Below are 19,561 nucleotides of genomic sequence, written 5' to 3' on the forward strand. Positions count from 1 at the left end.
GTAAAATACAAACCATACAAATACAACCTGTCCCAAGCAACACATAACACTATAGGAATGTTCTGTGATCAAGACAAAGCAATATATAAATGAGTATTCACAGAATACCAATTGCACACTCAGATAGCAATCCTGCTGGTGGTGTTAGCTAGTGAGGAGGGAGGGATGAGGGAGGAGGGAGGAGGGAGGGAGGGGATGTTTTAGCACTTCAAATTATGCTGGTTATGTCAGCTACTGAAGTATTACTGGAATTCCAACAAAGACAGGGATAAGAGAGACATTTTCAAAAAGCTAAGGGCAATAACACACAGTATCTCAGTCTGACTTAGCAACAGGACAACAAACAGAAGCGTGATGTGTTGACCTACTTTGTACCCACAAACCCAACCGCAACACTTCAACAATAACTGTGACCAATAAGAAGCCTGCCCTTTAAAAGAATGAGGCCATGCTGTACCACTGCATAGAACCCAACCCAATTAATAATGGTACATTCATCCACAATCTCTATATGTACAAGCAAAGGTTCAAATGATTCATAAATAATATACAATGCGTTTAGAACGGTAACAGACACATGGACTGGGAATTCATGTTTTTCTGTTCCACGGTGATAAAATCAGAATAATCAATAATAATTCATCAATAACCACTCATGTCACAAATTAAAAGGGTCTTGACGGTAACAGTACATGGTTATAAACTTTGACAAGCACTGAGGGTCAATCCAAATGGAAATTTGTGAACGGTTCTCAGAACAAAACAAGAAAAAAAAAATAAACGAGAAGCACAAGCATTTCCAGCTAGAAAGGAGTGCAGCGTGTCTGTGCTATTGAACTTCCGCTGAGTATTACAGAAAACTAGCATCACACATTCACACTAGCTTTCCACATGCTACTGTTCTATATGGTCAAGTATCGGCATAAAATGCATTTGTTTTATTTTTCAAGTATTTCAAAGTCATTGTATAAATTGAACATTTTACTCATACATAGACACAACACGTGTATTAATGTGAAATTAGACCGTATTCCTGCATGCTGACCGTATCATCTGGACCAATCCCTTAACATTAGCAGACGAGTCTGACCGAAGAAGCACGTAAACTTGGCCAAGGAAGAGTCTTTGCATTTCCAGTGTAATAAATAGAAAACTTTAAAAGCACGATTGCATAAAGGCCTTGCTGGCGATGGCTATAGAAAGGGCCGGTTCCGTTCACCTTGCCTAGGAGGCTTCTTATCTAGTAGGCTGATAAAGAGGATCTTTTGATCTGAGTTCGGTGCAAAACGTACAGACCACCAACATGCCTGCTCGCTTCATTTTACACTGTACACTGTGAATTGACGAGACTCCAAATTGACGAGACTCCAAAGCTCAACGGAATCGATCAAAGTGCAAACTAAGCTTCCGGTTCTATTTAAAAGGCCAATTTAATTTAGAAGTCAATTTGATTTAAACAGTTAAAAAAAAAAAACAGCAAGGATTTTCTTTCTAAAAAGTGTACTGTATTTATTCATTTAGTTCATTTGTATTTAAAATATGCTTTAGTTTTTAATTTAAGTAACTATAGTAAAAATACAACAAATACAAATAAATAAAACTGGCACTGTGGTTATTATATAAATCAGTCTCACTATCAGTCTACTGTAGATACTACCAAACAATTGAAACCTTGTCTTTATAGGGTTACTGTGTTTACGAACTGAAGCCACCTTCCTGCTGTGCAAGCCTGGGCATGATGCTTCACTAGGGATGGATCCCACTCAGGATGAGACACCTTAGATAAATATTTTATTGTGTTCATTTAAGAAAAAACAGAAAGCAAAGTAAACAAATTAATAAAAATAAATAAATAAAAATAGAAAAAATGCACTTTTGCTACAACACTTGACCATAAAAAAGGCAGCCTTCTCAGAACACAGCAGTTATCTGCTATCCTGTCACAGCCATCGAGTGGCAAGCTAAGATCTGGGACCAGCTACGGGAGGTCCAGTCCCCGTGGTGTTAAATCGACTCCCCCGAACACTCAAGCAAAACTGAATCGCTCAGGACAACATCTCACACGGGCCTTCCATAGTCAGGACTTGGGAAGGGGATTCAAAAACAAAAAAAGCACTATTTTTTGTTTTTAAAAATGCCTTCACTGGTCTGCACAGGAAATGAGCACTGAGGTTTGGCCCATGTCGTTCGGCGTGCCTTCGCGTTGCATGGATACCGTGTGCTGGTTCCTGTAATAAACACAAAATCAACAGTGTTATGGAAACGGGCACAAAACTGAAAGAGGGTTTGAAAGAATATCTGGAAAAATGCAAGAGTGGCATTGCACAGAGAGCTTCGTAAAGGTTCCTCTTTAAAGAAGTGGTAACCAACCAGCTTCTAACCCCTTCAATCAGCTTCATTAGCATTATCAACTGCCCCCCTTTTACTGTGCAGAGAAGCTTTCGGATCTTCAATAGTTTTTTTGTTAATTTAAAAAGGTATGCGAATGCGCTGCTTACCGTGTATTGTGTTCTACTTAAAATATCTGCATATCCAACACAAGCAAAGGACCAATAGGTCTTCAAGACTAACACAGGCAATCATACATCTAGTGCTAACAACAGGTAGGAAGGTATATTTTAAAAGCTTAGTTAGCTACTCTGTTAAATACTAGTAAACAATGGACTGGACTGCTATATTGTGTGACTAAACCTATTAACTGCTTTTCACTGCTTGCAGGTGCAGCAACCCATAACGATCAATGTTAAGGCTATATTGTGCAGATTGTATAAAATCTAACATTAAATGCTGTACTACTGTTATGGCTTCCGGTAGACTTTTGCAATATCCTTTTGCAGTTCCTTTGATATTATATATAAATCAGTTATTACAAAATACTAAAATTCAAAATGGCAAACATTTTGACTAGAAGTCATTTTCAGCGTCTCTTAAATGGATATTTCAATGTCTAGTCGAAGACACCGACAACAGCGTCTGGTCAAAACGTTTGTCATTGAGCTTTAGTTTCTTTTAGTATGTCTTAATTCAGCGCTATAGCGTGTTTCACAGTCATGGATAACTGAGAGTCACGTCTCCTCCAGTAGTTTCTGAGGAGTTGTTTCAGAGGCCCTCGTCCACTGGCCAAAAGCTGGTAGAGTCATGAAGTGAAAACGCTTCACACCGAGCTGCAAGGCATGACAGGGAGAACAGCAACGTCAAACATGGAGACCTTAAGGGATGTGATGAAGTGTGACCAAAGAGCTCTAATCCCCCCCAAAGGATGTGATTAGCTCACGTTAATCCCCGATGTGAAGGGCGATTGCAATGATAAATGTGTATGTGCTTCAATTGCAGAGAGATTGTCAGTCGTTTAAAAGGTAATGTGGTGAATTGTATTTAGTGTGATACACTAAATCTTCCTGGCGGGAGACAAGCAGCTATTTAGCACTCGCTAGTGGATGGAATGCAGAACATTGTTTGTGAGGGGGCTCATGGAAAATAAAACTGCAGCAACAGAGAAAAACCAAAAAAGATACAGTTTACTAAATAAGCCTTTAAAATCACTCTAGTGGACAGTTATGCAAGGCTATGTGGCACCACACATGGCTTATATTCCTGGCTTACCTGTGCACATTCTCCATCGCTGCTACCTCTGCCAGTGCAGCTAGGCTGAAGAAGGCTGGGATAGGAGGTACACTTGGCATGTCTGCTGTAATACTGCACTCTGGATGGGCCTCTGTGCCTCTGCAGCTCCCCCGGTCCTCGTTGCATAACGTCTCCTGGTTGAATGGCTTCTCCTCATGGTCCTGCAACAGTTCCCCAGCCTGGTCTCCTATTCACAGAAGCATAAAACCCAGGTAGGATTTAGGCTTCAGAAACGTCAACATGAAGCGCATTGCACACTTCCAGTCAAAGGTGCTGTGGAGAGCTCTGGGTACAGCTACGGCTAAAAGTACTGCATCACCCAATAAAATTCACTCATTTAGCTTTATAAAATCGAATGCAACCTAATGAATAATGTTACGTTAACATATTGAATTACATACCTCTTTGTAGTTTCCCATATACTTATATATATATATATATATATATATATATATATATATATATATATATATATATATATATATATATATATATATATATATATATATATATAAAATTTCAAAATCAAAATCCAACATGAAATACTGTTATACTTTTATGGCTTCCAGTAGACTTTTGCAATATAATTTTGTAGTTTTCTTGATTACACAATGTTAATTAAAAGACCTAAATAATGTTCAGATTTTTAATTTTTTTGTTTGTTTTAATGATGTCTCAATACTAAAATTCTAGGTGATGCAAAACGTTTGGCCAGATCTGTACATTACTGTATAGTTTCACATACTGTACGATTCAGATCTTTAGTAATACAGCAGTTATCATTCAGTAAATTAATAAGAAATAGAACAAAAGTAAATCAGCTGAGTTTACATGAATCTTCTTTAATCTCAAATGACATTTAATTTATTGAACAGTGCCACCCTGTGGTTTTATGTTATACTTTTCTTTCAAAAGAGACTAAAAAAAATCTAAATCTGACAGCTTCTGCATAACCCGGTCTACACTACTCAATCGAGTCCTTGTCACTTGTCAGGAATGGATCACAGGGCTGTAACAACTGAACAGACGTACAGGTTTTTAATTTTGTGCCCAATTCTTACACTGTTAGCCGGATCAACAGATGTCCTTGATTCCTGATACGAAGCCAATTTCCAAATCCAGTGCAGGCCAAGTCCGAGCTCCCTTTGAGCCCCCCAGCCGAGACGGAGAGTGGGATTCAGAGAGCTCACACAGCCCTCCATGCAGCAGTGCCTTTAAAACGCGAGTAACAGGCAGTCCCACCCATTACTCAGTCCCGGTGTGACTGGCTGCCCTTTCTAACACAACGCCCTACCTTGTGCACGGGACACGCCCCCATCTGAGCTGCGCACGAGGTGAGTGATCTTCTTCTTCCTCGCCTTCCTCTTCTGGCTGCCCACCAGAGGCTCTCCCTCTCCTGCTGCTGCCTCCGGAGGGGGGTGGGGGTTTGAGGGCGCTGAAGCCTTTGCTTTCTGGGCAGCCTCGGCTGGGTTGGTGTCTTGGGATACTATGGCTGAAAGCAAAGAGAGGGGATGATGCCTGGTGATATTGACCTGGATACTCCTTGGGCTGATCAGGAACGATTTGGCTGTACTCACCAGACCAAAGATGGTAATGCAAGATTAAAAGGTTGTGGTATGAGATAGATAGATAGATAGATAGATAGATAGATAGATAGATAGATAGATAGATAGATAGATAGATAGATAGATAGATAGGCAGTCCTCGCACTTACGACACTTATAAATTGGGGTTACGTTCCTGACTCTTCAGCCAGATAATACAGTTTTACAAAAATGACTTCTTATATATGCAAATATTTATTTAACTCTTTACACTCAATGATTAAGCGCATATCATTCAGACACCAACCCAGCTTGTTTAAAAGTACAGACTCGGAGATTTCCAATGACGTATCAGTGTGTGTATGTGGTACTCCTAGCAGCAAATACGATCGCCTGATGTTAAGCCTCTCATCATGTGACAGAGTTCACAGCTTAGGTTCTGTTTTGAGTCAATTGCTCTTATCAGACATTGTTAACAACAAATATATTAAAAAAAAAAAAAAAAAAAGTTACATGCATAAAAAAACAAAACAAAACAAAAAAAAAGCGCTAGACTAAGTCAGGGTGATCACGGCAGGTTCTGCAGTTCGGACACCGAGCTGCGCGCATGACGAATGGCTCAGGTCTCGCCGTGTCGTAAAGTCTAAGCAGGGTATTAATACAAAGGAGTCGTAAGTCGAGGATCGCCTGTATATATATATGAGATCAAACAGTTTTTTTCTAGAAAAAAAAAAACAAACTAACAGACTTGGGCCCTTAAACTTTTCAAATAATTCAGGCAGCACAGAAAAAAAAAATCAGCTGAATTTCCAAGTTCCGTTTTTCGACTTAAATACCTTTATCCGACGTGCTGGTTTTCTCCTTTTTGTGCTTATACTTGTTGACGATTTTGTGAAATAAATTCTTTTTCTGTGTTGGAGATGAACCTGACCAAAAAAACAAACAGACAGACTTTAAAACAAAGAGCTTTGAATCAACCAAACACCTCGGTGAAAGAAGGTAAACCAAAACCATGAAACAGAACTTCGGAACAGGTCTTGCTACATTACCACAGCACCACCCACAGGCCATATTTACTAAGATGCTAGATGTGTAACCTTTACATTGCCATTCCTGAAACATCATAAGAGACCCCATTTCAAAGAAGGGTCCTGTCTTATCATTAAAACCCATTCATGCTATTCCACAGTCCAGACAACATGGCTATAACTGTTGTTCTAATCATTACAATGGGAGTTGTCACAGCTGTCCACTGGAGGCACAGCAATGCAAGATCAAAGCGTGGCCAGGTCAACAGCTTTAAAAAATGAATTGTACAAAACGTATATATCAATCTTCTGATGTGGCAACACACCGAGGCGTGCAATTATAAGACAACAACGCCCACTCTGTCGTTGCTTAAATGTAGCAATTTGCACATTATTTCAGCAATGACAGTGCGGGCTCTCGGCTCACCCCCTTTGTTTGGTTTCTGCTGCTCGGATGCCCCAATCCCGCTGCTTCTCTTCTTATTTGTGGAGGTTGTGATGTTCTTGCGGTCGAAGGTCAGAGGGCTGTACTGTGGCAGGCTGTTGAACTTCTTTTCAAATTCTTCTTCCAGCTTCCCTAAACTGCTGAGAACAAGACAAGCAATATTGCAATGTCACTTCTACTCCAGGGGGAACATGTCTTCGTATTAGTTAGTGTACAGTGACTGTAAAGCCGAGGGAACGCAAAGACACTATAATGACCCATACAACTGCCCATAGGGAGCGCTGCTGAAGCCTGTATCATGATGTTGACTGAATTAGTCAAGAGCTCAAACACAGCATTAAAGCAGCTCATGCCTAATTAACCAGGTGATGTGCACATACACTCACCCAAGTACAGATTCCTCTTTAGATTTGGATTTCTTTAGCTTCTTGGGGTTGCTGCTCCCAGTCTGTGAAAACGTCCAGCTGTCATCCGTCCAGCAACCTTCCTGATCAGAGATACTGCCTCTGCAGGAGCCTCTCTTACCTGCACAACACAGGACAATGCAGAGCGAAACTAATACATAAACCACCCCCAACACAACCCAGCACAAAGACCACAGCCCCAGCACCAAGGAGATACGCCATCTAAAACAAGTACTGTATCAGGAGGCTTCTTAAAAAGACAAAGGTCTTCTGAAAGACCTGCTATTTTTCTCTCATCAGCCAGTGAGGTAGTTTGTTTACCTGATGTATAAATTGGGAAGATCATTAATAGCCAATGGTATGGGCCCAAACATTATGGTTTAAAACAAACAGTACAGAAATGACTTGAGCACTTGTGTTTTGCTCTTAGCTCATTAGAACCATGAAAAGCGTCCTCAGGTGTAAGGAGGCAAGCACTTCTTTTTATGAACTCGTTCAGGAGGGAGTTCAGTTTTGACTCACCTCTGTCTACGTTAGCCCGCAGTGATGTCAGCATTCCCTCCGACACAAGTGTCTTGTACAGAGCGCCTTTGCAGGTCCTCTCGGACTTTCTGGATCCGCAGATTTCTGCCTTTGCGTGGCCGTCCTTCTCCTCGGCTTCAACGTGCACCGGTGGAGGGCTCGGGGCGGGCTCTTCCTCGGGAACAGCGAGTGCCTCTTTCTTTATACTCGTCTCCTCAACCTTTGCTGCCAAAATCACATTGGAGCTGATGGAATCCAAATCCAAGTGGGGCGGCTTGGAGTCCTTGCTCGACTCGTGCTCTTTAGTTTTCTGCAGCTGCTTTGCTTTGGGCTTCAACTTCTTCTTCGGTGGGGATGAATCAGACAGGGTTCTCTTGCCGCTAGATGGGGAGCCTGTCTTCTTTCGAGGGGTCTCCTCTTCTGCGCTCCCCCAGTCTCCCTTGGCGACCGCCTCAATCGTGTAAATGACACTCTCCAGGTCGGACTCGGACGACTGGCGCTTCTTGCAGGACTTTTTGGGCGTGGTCTTCTCGGTTTTTGGAGTCTCCGGTCTGTCTTTTTTCTTCTTCTTTTTCACTTTCTCCGCTTTGCCAAACGCCGGCGGGCTGGCGTCAGTGGGGGTGGAGGAGGCGGATGATGAAGATGATGATGAGGATGGCGGTGGTAGTTGTCCCAGCTCATCCGGAGTCTCACAGCTCCGCAGTTTGCTGTCAGTCCCTGCTTTGCCGGCCACTGAACAGTCATCTAGAGCAGAGGCTTCTGGGAACGGGGTGCTCTCTGGTGCTTTGGCACAGCTTTCAATTTCTACTCCTTCAGATGCCAGACACATCTGCAATAAAAAGGACACGATCACTTCCATTGTACATTTAAAGCCAGTATGGTGTGTTATATCATTTGCATGATATTTCCATAATAAATGAAACTGAAGATTAGTTTTATTCCCCCCTATTTAAACAGTTCCTGTCATAGGCCCAAGTACAGCAACGAAATACTAATGTTGCTATAGAAACCTGCATTAATGAGCATAGTGCTATTGTTAGTCTGTACATTAACAAGCATAACCTATAATGTTACATAATGAAATGAAAACCCAAAAGCTAAAAATCTCAAACTTATTGATTTGAAAGGTGCAGTTAAACAAACAAAAGTGTAAAACCCTGACTATACCTTTACAAGGAGTTGAAAACTGAAACTAAAAGAGACACAAGCAATGGTACTAACAAGCTCTGCAGTCTAAAAATAAAACCTCGAGTCTTTCCAGTCTTCCTCAGCAATAAAATATACTGGGCCAGTCTTTAATTCACAACTTTTTTTAAATGAGAAAAATGCCTGTTATTGTTATAAAACTAAGAAGTAAACTTACTGAGAGAGCTTAAGAGACCTTGAATTAAATTGTCAGACCATGTCTGTGGAACTATAACATTGTTCAATGTTCACAGTTTCTAATGTTTAATACACAAAATCAGCATAATACAAATAAATAATTATAAATAATTAAGAAAATGATGTAATCAGCTGTGGGCTAAATAATCAAATAGAGGTGCTGCTTGCTGCCAGCAGATGGCAGTGTTTACAATCTAAAAAGTGTCAGCAGGAGTTATTTACACCAATTGTGAACTCTAGTTTCTAAAGAAATCAAAACGCAGTGTTAATGTCATTATCTTAACCGTGCCAGTCTCAAACTTATACAGCGTTTGACTACACTGAAGGATTGAACATTAAATCATTAATAACTTCAAAACACTCAAATTAAAAATATGATCACAAAATGTAAAATAAATATAAAAACCTCTAATAAAACACTGCTGAAGGCACTCGCCAAAATATTTGTTTACTAGACTTGGTTTCATATATGTTTTTACGTTGAAAAATATTATTTTATTCTGTAGTACTGCAGTTACAATATCAGGCCACTAGGTGTCACAGTTGAAGGTCAACGCCATAGAAGGGTACCTCTTCATTGTTAAGCACACAAATAGAAATCACACAAATATCTCCACTGACTTGTAATACAGGAGTTACGTGTCACGCAATGAATGGAGGCGAAAAAGAGGTAAGAAACAGATATGCCAGGACCTCTATGACCTGGTTCATAATAGCTTACCTCTGCAAGCTGGAAGAGTGCTGACTGGCCACACTGCTTCGCTTCAGGGACAATGGAATGAGATGTACTTGAAGAGATCTGCACCAGAACACAATGCATCAGGGGCCTGTACTGTACAGTATATCACTGCATGAAGGCATTTCCCTGGAAACTTGAACGTGGTATGGTCACCAGCTCCCTGGAAACACCACCCATCAACATTCATCATTGCGTGCTGCTTGGTAGAGAGTGCAGAGCAGGCTAACACATTTTTTTTTTAAATTCAGGTCACAAGTTGCCCTCCCCTTTGAAACCAGCATGCCACTACATTACTCCACAACATACACAGCAGTGTTATAACTGACACTCGCATACTCACGCTCTGTCACTGATCAGGAAGCTACATTTAAAAAGGGGGGAATGCTCCCACTCACCCCCCCACCCCCACAGATTCCCTTACCTCTGCCAGCTGAAACAATGGGGACTTCTCACACGGCTTTGAGGAGCCCGTGGTTCCAGCCCGGGACGTACTGGAAGAGACCTGCATTCAGAGCACAGCACACTGATCACGTCAGATTCTGTTCGGCAATTATTTTCAAAAAGATACTTTTATTACTGCAGCAAAACTTTATAAATAAATGAGAGCAGTTCAGTTGACACAACTTTAAAAAGGTCAGCCAAGGCACTGTAGCTTCAACCAAAAGAACTGCTTTCACTGACCACTGCGTGCCCTTAAAACTCATTACAAAGCACTTGGAATACCTGTTAGTTAGAAAATGATCACCCCCATCTGTTTCTGTGCTATTATGTGACTGCAATCAGTTGGAGGGGGGGGGGGGGGGGGGGGATTCTAAGGGACTAAATGAGCTCAGATTTTTGTCACTTTACATTACAAGTTCAGATCATGTGGATTGCAAACTACATACAGTTGCATTGACGGTTGTAAATGAGTCAAGGACAATGGTTTTAAAGACATAGAACAAAAAAGGGAAATAAATGGAGTCAATAAAAAGCCTTAATGTTCAAATGAGACTTAATGGAAAAGGACTAGGCTTATTCGCCTCCCCTCAGCAAACTCAAACATAGGTGACTTCCCACTCTGGGAAGGGTCCAGCACATCTGAATGGGAGGTACACAAGGGAATCTGGGGTTAAACAAAAAGGATGTTTCTCTGCTGCCAAAATGCTAACCATTTGGAAAAACGTTGGGGGGGTGGGTAGTATTCCTAATTTACACTGTCATCGCTGACAACAAACACAACATTTGTAAAAAAAAAAGAAAAAAAAAATAATATATATAACACTAGGCATGGCAGGGATGCTATTTCGAGAACACAATTAAGCAGCCATGCAGATTGCACCTTTCAAGTGTGTGCTTCATATTCTCATGCTCAGCCACAGCCCTTTCAGCCTGTCCTTTCCTGAAATCATGCTTCAGCAGCCTGCTATTCAATGGACCAGCAGCACATTTACTCCAGTTAAAAACAATATATTCTCAATATATTTTTAAACACTACATCTTTAGAATGGCTTGTCATTTCCATTTATCTTTTACAAGTGATAATATTGAACTGACTTTAGGCAGAATATATATGCCTGTCTTTGATAAAGCTCCACAAAATTACACTGACCTGTGTCCAAAGGCTTTCAAACAAAAAACAACTCCATTTAACTATGGAAGTGCAGGTTCATTATTACCCAGTAATGACCCGGGGGTTGCCCATTTGTTCAATGTAGTACGAATGTCTTTTGCGTGTTTTTTTTAACTGTTAAAAGAATTTCACATTCAATCAGCAGATGGGTATTAAACAGGGAGGGAGACAGGCCTTGAAGATCTTTAAATTGCCAGCTGCATTATTCACTGCTCTGCTGGTCCCTGCAGGATTAGCCTTGCATAGCTCACCCCCCTCGAACCTCACCTCTGCAAGCTGAAAGAGAGCGCACTGCCCAGGGTGCTTTGCAGGCTCCGTTACTTCTGACTGGGGTGTGCTTGAGGAAATCTGCAGGAAACAACAAGGAAAGGAGCTGCGTCAAGCACTTCTCACCAACTCGGCTTCACAGCGAGTGATTTACTGATACAGACAAATCAGACCAGGGGCTGGGTTCAGAACTGTACTTGTGCCTTTAATATTGTTTCCCATTTTACTTCTCCAGCATTGCCTAATAGGGCTGCATGCTGGGAGCACATGGCATTTGCATTGATCCACTGCACTGTTCTTAAGATGATGGAAAGCAAAGATACTGTACCGTTCCACAACAGAAGGTTACAGGCAGGGTTGGGGTCAATTCCTGTTTTTCGATTCTAATTCAAATTCCTTTTTAAAAATCAATTATAATTCTAATTCCAATTCTAATTCCTTTTTAAAATCAATTCCAATTCTTATCAAATTCCAACATATCACTGATTCCAATTAGCAGCATTCTGTTAAAATGAGCTTCTCACAGTGGCAACAAATTACTTCAGTTGAAAGTTGCTGTTAGTCAATCAAATTGCCCTCAAATGAAAGCAGCTGAACAAATGACAACAATTATTCGTGTCTCTAAAATATAAATTAAAATGTAAATTCATTTGAAGGAATTAGAAACAGAATTGGAATTGGGAATTGATTTGAAATTGGAATTGAAAAACAGGAATTGACCCCAACCCTGGATACAGGCATGCACGTCCCTTCAATTCTTAAATGAGATGAGCTGGGAATATAAATACATTTCTAGTGATTATCTGTGCGATTTCTTTTGCAACAATTGCATTTTCTTTTGGCCATTTTCACAAGAAAGCAGAGATATTACTTGGGGCTCAGAGGCCTCCTGATCCCAGTAACCCAAATCAACCCAGCAGGGTCACGGGTTATTTCTGCCTAGGAGGCTGTGCAACCTGAAGAGCAAAACGCCACCCAGGATACTGTTCCCCATAAAAGAACACTGTCCATCATTTCTACACAGTGCAGTACACTGCATGGCGGCACTCCAGCCAAAAGGACAACCTGAAGTACAGTTTGCAATTGAAACCAGTTCCAGGAGTGCTTCCCCGAGCGAGCTGAAACAGTGCTGACTTCCCACACCGCCTGTCAGAGCCTGGGGTTTCTGCAGGCAATGCACCTGAGGTGATCTATCTATATCTATATCTACATATATATCTATATATATGTAAAATAACTACTGACAGCATTACTCTATGCAAGTTCAACATGCATCCTTGCTCTATATAGAACAATCTCTGTAAAGCAAAGCACAGGGAAGCATGTTGATCAACCTGAAAATGGTATCCGATCACACGTTGAATAAGCCCAAGCCTTCCTGTCAGTGTGCACTGTGCTGCTGACACTTTCTGTTCTAACTAGTGCTAGACAGACTCTGGGCTGGGAAACCCACATTCACGGAGAACGTTGACGTGCTGCCCGTGCTTTTGGGGTCACTCTGTGCCAAATTCATATCAAAAAGAGTCCACATTTTTAAACGCTGGAAAGCAAACTCTGTAAAGGACTTTGACATGTGAGATTGTGCAGGGCTACACAAAACTGACACAGTGACCCTGCCAGTGATCCAGCACAGAAAACACACCCCTTCTATCATACCAGAACAATAATAATAATAATAATAATAATAATAATAATAATAATAATAATAATCCCTGCCTTCTGTATTGGAATGGTTATAGTATTTGACTCTCCCTAAATGTTTCAATAAAACGAAACAGGCAACCATTTCAAGCAGGCCAGCCTTTGCTGCAAATGTGTCTGTACGAGGACAGCTCCTACCACCGCAGTGCTCCGTCGAGGGACTCTGCAATCTCCTAATCCAAACTCATTTTGCTCAGTTGAACGCTCAAGTTAATAATCTGCTGCTCATGTAAGACCCTGCTATGATGCTTCAGCAGACTGTTGCGCTGCCAGTCCCCTCCGTCACAGAAATATTGTGCGGAGGAGTAATTAGGACCAATTTGCGGAGAGTAAATGGAATTTGTGGAGGATTACTGAAAACATCTCTCTAGGCATTTCCTTTTTTTTTTTTTTTTGCTCTGTAATGAAGTGCCTGGCAGGGCACTGAAGAGATCCTTGTAATTGCACACACAGCCATGAGCCTCTCCTCATTTTCATGAACTGGAACATGCATCACTCCGATTTGTGCTCATTCACTAAAGCGCTGCTGAGCACCGAGTTGCTTCCCTGCTTCAGCCGGTTATAAATCACTGCACCTGACAGCTCGCCCTCGCTGGGTTCAATGCAGCAGAAGGCAGCTCCAGCACTTTCTCTGTCTGTCCGTCTCTCAGCAATGCATTATTACACATATAGGCAGACCAGAAAATCAGTGGAAGCACTTTTAATGGGTTCAGCAGAAAATCTCAGGAAAACACAGTATACAACATTGATTACGAAAGGCATAGATGCCTGGGTTTTGGTTAACACTCTGTTTGCCGATGCCTCGTCTATTCTGGAGCTGTTTCACGCTGTGATTTGGATGCAACAATATACTAAGGTCAGGATACCATACATATCATTATACAGGTCATGATAAGATATATACATGATGTGTCATTACACACGTCATGATAGTGCTGGGCTACTTTGTATCATTCATTATGGAACACATGCATTTCTGTCAAAACTTGACACATGTATTCAAGCATGCACTGGCATCAATTATAATTCGCATGCAATCATCCTGTAAGAAACATCTGGGGAACAGCAAGAAGCTATAAAGTGCTTTTGGCTGTGTATCTCTACACACCATTTAAAGAATGGCTATACGAGGATTTGCTCTACTCTAACTAGTATGTTCTGCTTCCAGGCTATACGCTTCAAGTCAAGGTGCCCCCATATGGCATTTCATAACGAACATAAAATTATGCACCAGCACATCTAGGCACATAAATAACAAAATGTGCAGAATACACTAGTGGGAGGATTTTAACATCGGGTACCATTATGGGAGACAGAAAACATGACTACTTTTATTCCAAACTTTTTTTCTTTTGTATTTTGCAACCAAGAAAGTATACCAACAATATACGTAGAAAGTCACAGCCAGGGTCGGGTCCACTACTGGTTTTCAATTCCAATTCCATTTGCAAAATCAATTCCCAATTCCAATTTCAATTTCTGTGATTGTTCAACTGCTTTCATTGGAAGCCAGTTTAACTGACTAACGGTGACTTCAACTGAAGTCATTTGTTGCCACTGCGAGAAGCTTATTTTAACAGAATACTGTTAATTGCGCATTTAATCAGTGATGTGATGGAATTGATTAAAAAGGGGAATGGGATTTGGAATTGGGAACTGATTTTAGAAATTGGAATTGAGAAACAGGAATTGACCCGACCCTGTTCAGAGCACTCCCAATGCTGTACATGGTGACAGGACAGGGGGCAGATCTTGAATGCATCTGACAGTCATGCATGTATTATATTCTGACCCAAGGCAAAGTGACAGGAGATCACTGCAGTCGGGCAAAGGAAAACCCTGAGCCTCTGGCTGGAAACGGTGTGTGCTCAGCTACAAAAAAACATTTCACCAGGGAAACTTTCCTTCTCGTTTATATAAGACATCTTTCCTCCAAAGACCATTACCAGGGAATCAAGAGATAAGAGGATTTAGGGTTTATAGCATCAAAGGACAGCTTGCAGAATGACAGGATGCACTGTAGTGTATTAATATCAGGCTATGGACGCTTCCCCAGAGCCTGTCCACAGGTGTACTGAAATAATACTTTCTTTGCATTAGGAAGAAGGATTAAATAGTCCAGACTTGCTCCTCTAAAATAGTCACCTAGTATTTCATTCTATAATCCAGTTCCCTCTAAATCATCTTCTGGTGGGTGTGTGCAAAAACACTAGAGTGGAGACTACTGTATATCTTTCTGAGGGATTTTGTTTGAATTGCAATTTGGCACCACCTGGTGGACAATTTTTGCCAAGTATAACGTGCAAGCAAATAATTTTAAAAAGTGTGATAAGATATCATGTGCAAATAGGTAATAAAATAGGAATTTAAAACCTTGGTTAGCATTCCTTTAAAAGAGAAACTCATATCTCATGTTTGAGAAACCGTTTATTAATATTCACTCAGTCAAAGGCATCGACTAACAGTGCTTTCTGCTTCAGCGCCTGGTCTACAGTTTTATAGATCCCCTCTAGCATGGTTTGTCCACTGCTACACAAAAGCTTCCCCCAATTTGAAGCACTGCCTGCTGCCAGAGTCATCAATATCCATGCACGGTTCTACAACTTCACCTCTGCAATCTGGCTGCCGGTCTCTTCCGATTTCGTGATCACGGCTCACCATTCTACTGCAACTACAGCTTTGTTTTTTATTATTTTAGTTTTAAATCAGTAGCCTCACCTCTCGAGCTGTCAGCGCATGCTCCCCCGCTAACAGCAGCATGCTGAGACCGCCCATCTGTGTAGGATCTGTGCAGAATACAGAGACAATGCAGGGGGTTTAGCGTCCAGGTACACAATGGATACAGTACTGTTTTGTAACCTGATAACTCATCATCAATACTGCTCCTGTACATGTATTCATAATGAATCTAGAGCTGCTTCTGCGTTTTGTATAGGGGTGCTGTGTTAACTTAGTTTGACAGTTAGTTTGTTAATGTTACTTTATTATTATAGTTTATTAACATACACTTGCCTATTGATTTTTTCTTACATATTCAGTTCTTTTCATATGTTGATGCTTGTGCGTCATGACAAGTAATAAATATTTCTTTATGTATTTATTGATTCATATTGTATCTGGTGGTCAGCTGCGTCTTAGAGAACACTTTGCTTACTTCCCAAGAGGTGTTCTCTTAGCCGGAGGCTGCACTGTTAAAACAGACCCTCAAAAAAGAAGTCTGGAATCTGCAACACCACATTCACGGAAATCACGCTCCAAGAAAACTCCTGTCCACAGAGACTCGCCAACATGCACCCGGCAGGTCATTAAGCAGTTATTTGGAGAAACCCACCTGCCATAGCGAAGTTAAGCTGTGGCATCTCCTCCAGCTTGCCCTTTCTTTTTGCAGCAGGGCAGTCCTTGGAGGGGTCTGGAGGGAAGCTCCACACTTTCTTCCTGGTTGTGACGGTGTGAGAGGGGCTCTTCACTGGCTTGTTGGTCGTGGGACACCACTTGTACCCAGGATTAGCCTTCATGAAGGCATCTTTATACTGGAAAAGAACAGGAAAGTGCAGGGTGGTGTTGGGGTTTATATATAGTTAAGGGTTCATTGGTTTGAATGAGCACCCAAAATAGACAGTGTAGCTGGTAATGTATTTTAATGTGCACCAACTCATTCAAGTTATCAAAGAGAGACACTATTCTAAAAAACATGCACACACAGACTTATGTTTGGCTTGTTATGTAACATGTTTATTTAAAATTGCATTTTGAAGTAAATGCATTATAAAGCCTCTCTACCATGCCTGTACAGTATACCCTGGTATCAAACGAGACGTGCTGCATTCTCTACTTTCATCTGTATTTCCAATGAAGTCCACATCCCATGAATTCATAACAATGTGCCGATAGACTGGACAAACCCAGCTGTAAGCTCCTTCAGAGCCTGTGTCTGTCACTGCTTGCCCCTGGTTCACAGCAACCACCTGGCACTATTAAATAAATGGCCAAGTTGCATTACAGCCTACCTACGCTAACTGAAAATGAACCAAGAAAGAGCTTCAGAATGCAGACAAGGAAACATATCATCTCATAACATAATAATCAAAGTCTGCAATACACTTTAGTCTGGCCTTAGAGAGAGAGAGAGAGAGAGAGAGAGAGAGAGAGAGAGAGAGAGGAGACAACAGACACATGCTTGTTTGTTATTGTCGATTCAATTCTAAAACAAGCATTTTCCTTAAGGTGATCTTTACCGCTGTTGTCGGCTCATTTGTGTGGCTTATCCACTGCTCACTTCAAGCGCACAAACCTTTCACCCTGACTGCAATACAGCTTCATTGCTGATGGAGGATGGAGGCAGGGAAGGATATGTGGAAAGCCTTGTCTAACAAGGATTCATAGTCGGTGCTGTTGCATGCTGTGGAAACTCAAAGGGGCCCCTGACTACAGATAATCTTGCAATGCAATTTGGGAGCAGAATATATATTTACAACCACACTAATTAAGTGTCACCAGAAGACAGGTCCTGCAATAATACTCCGAAACACAACAAGATACTCAGCGACTGGAACTAATCTTTACTGTTTACAAACAAGTCAAATCTGCTATACATGATAGCATTTATTCAAGCAGGCACCAAGGAAGCTTTCCCTTACAGAAGTACATTTTGCGCTGGAGTGTTGCCTTTTCAGTTTCCTGTCAGAACAAAAGCGTGGCATTTTATGCCCCCCCCCATTCTTTTTCTATTCATTATGATTGCTGTGTTATGCAAGCAGTTTCAGACATTAAGATAAAACCCATACTATAATATTTTTGTTCAACAAACACTGTTAGGATCACTTCTGAAATCAACAGTTTACACAATATAGCCGTATGACTATTTATGATTTACTTCATACCAGATACTGATCGAATTTCTTCTTGAAAATGAACAGCACTGTAGGACTGCAAGCATGCCTTACTATCACCCATTATTTCTAATAGTTTTATAGTGTCTTCCATTCAATGTTTTCTCACGATAACATAAGAATTCTCCGTTGCAGGTCTAAGACATCAGCCTGTATTATCCTCAGTACAGGTTGTATAGTGGCCCATGAGCGCTGGATAAGCTAGGTTTCTGTTTGACACTGTGTCATTAACTCATGATCTTCCAGTCCTTAATCTGAAGAACTAAAGAAGCACCCTCCCCCAGTCTAAGTGGTAAAAATTCTCAAACATGCAAGCTCAAAATGACAGGCTGCCTATTTTTTTTTTACATTAGGTACTGTATACCCACACAACCTGATACAGGAGCACGCTCAAGACAATGGAGCCCAAAAACACAGCAGCTAGGTCACTCAGAAACTCACTGAAGATAGGTTCTTCCCCCACACCACAATGTCTCCCAGAGAAGCTGCCTGACACCAAGCCCCATACTCAGAGACAGACAAAACAGCACAGCCCAGACACATCCCACGCAAGTGGTCTCCTTTCCCCTGCCGGCTCACACAAGGTCCGCAGCGACCTTTCCTTGATTTGCAGCCTTATCTGACAAGTGTTATTGTGTCTGAGAGGACCGTTACCCTGGATGCAGTGCTGGGTAATGTTTTCTACTGAAGGGGGTCCAGGGCCCTCTCTCAGACAATTAAAATGATTCTTAAAGAATTCAGTATAAAAAAAAGTAACAGAAAACCAGCTGTCAAAAATATAAGCCCTGGTCTTCAGACAGGCAGTCAGTTTACACAACGGCAAGTTACCAGCTTAGGCGAGTAGTGCTTCAGTCATTCACTACCTGATGATCAGTGGAAATGCAGGACTTTATTTGAAACACTCACACAGGGGCTCTGCAGTTTAAAGCCCTACCTAGGAAGTCACTAGAAGCTGTCTCTTGTAGTACATTAGGACCCACATTTGTTTTTGCACAATGGCAGCCTCCGATTTACTGAGCCATGCTGCCGAAATGACTGTAGCTAACAAAAGAATGTGACAAATCTAACAGGGTTTGCGCTTCCATTTGCTACATAGGTCTCAAATGTGCAGCTCTGAAAGAAACACTAGATTACAGGTGTTTTCATTTTAAACCACATCTCGTACTGCACTAGGTTAAAGAAAGCTCAGTGTCTACCTCACATGCATATCCTAGGTAAGTTCACCTCAGCAGTGTCTTCTTGGTTAAAGCATGTCAGTCAATTGGGGAAGTAGCGGGTTGACTGATGACAGGAAATGAGCTGTTAAAGTGGTGGGCACGCCCACCCACCAAGTGAAATAAACAAGGAAGCGCAACACTATCTGAAAGCACAGTTTACAAACACAGATTTATTTAATCTAGTGT

The 19,561-nt window shown here is 41.4% G+C and overlaps 1 protein-coding gene across 7 annotated transcripts in view; it reads right to left on the reverse strand.

Moving 5' to 3' along the window:
* Positions 1-1,540: 1,540 nt before the first annotated feature.
* The window catches only part of LOC121302914 (HMG box transcription factor BBX), a 36,245-nt gene continuing 18,224 nt past the window's right edge, over positions 1,541-19,561 (reverse strand). For 2 of the 7 annotated variants that reach the window (XM_041233253.1, XM_041233254.1), the window contains exons 5-16: positions 16,601-16,799; positions 15,988-16,055; positions 11,569-11,649; positions 10,111-10,191; positions 9,672-9,749; positions 7,568-8,396; positions 7,028-7,166; positions 6,624-6,781; positions 6,005-6,094; positions 4,919-5,116; positions 3,604-3,811; positions 1,542-2,228 (exon numbers count right to left, since the gene is read on the reverse strand). In XM_041233253.1, the coding sequence (XP_041089187.1) occupies positions 2,141-2,228; positions 3,604-3,811; positions 4,919-5,116; positions 6,005-6,094; positions 6,624-6,781; positions 7,028-7,166; positions 7,568-8,396; positions 9,672-9,749; positions 10,111-10,191; positions 11,569-11,649; positions 15,988-16,055; positions 16,601-16,799 (2,217 nt within the window). In that variant the 3' untranslated portion in view covers positions 1,542-2,140. Of the gene's footprint in view, positions 2,229-2,848; positions 3,812-4,918; positions 5,117-6,004; positions 6,095-6,623; positions 6,782-7,027; positions 7,167-7,567; positions 8,397-9,671; positions 9,750-10,110; positions 10,192-11,568; positions 11,650-15,987; positions 16,056-16,600; positions 16,800-19,561 lie in introns of those variants that run through there. The other 5 variants (XM_041233256.1, XM_041233257.1, XM_041233258.1 and 2 more) reach the window with 5 other exon arrangements.

Source organism: Polyodon spathula, chromosome 30 (genome assembly GCF_017654505.1).
Source record: "Polyodon spathula isolate WHYD16114869_AA chromosome 30, ASM1765450v1, whole genome shotgun sequence".
Lineage (NCBI taxonomy): Eukaryota > Metazoa > Chordata > Actinopteri > Acipenseriformes > Polyodontidae > Polyodon > Polyodon spathula.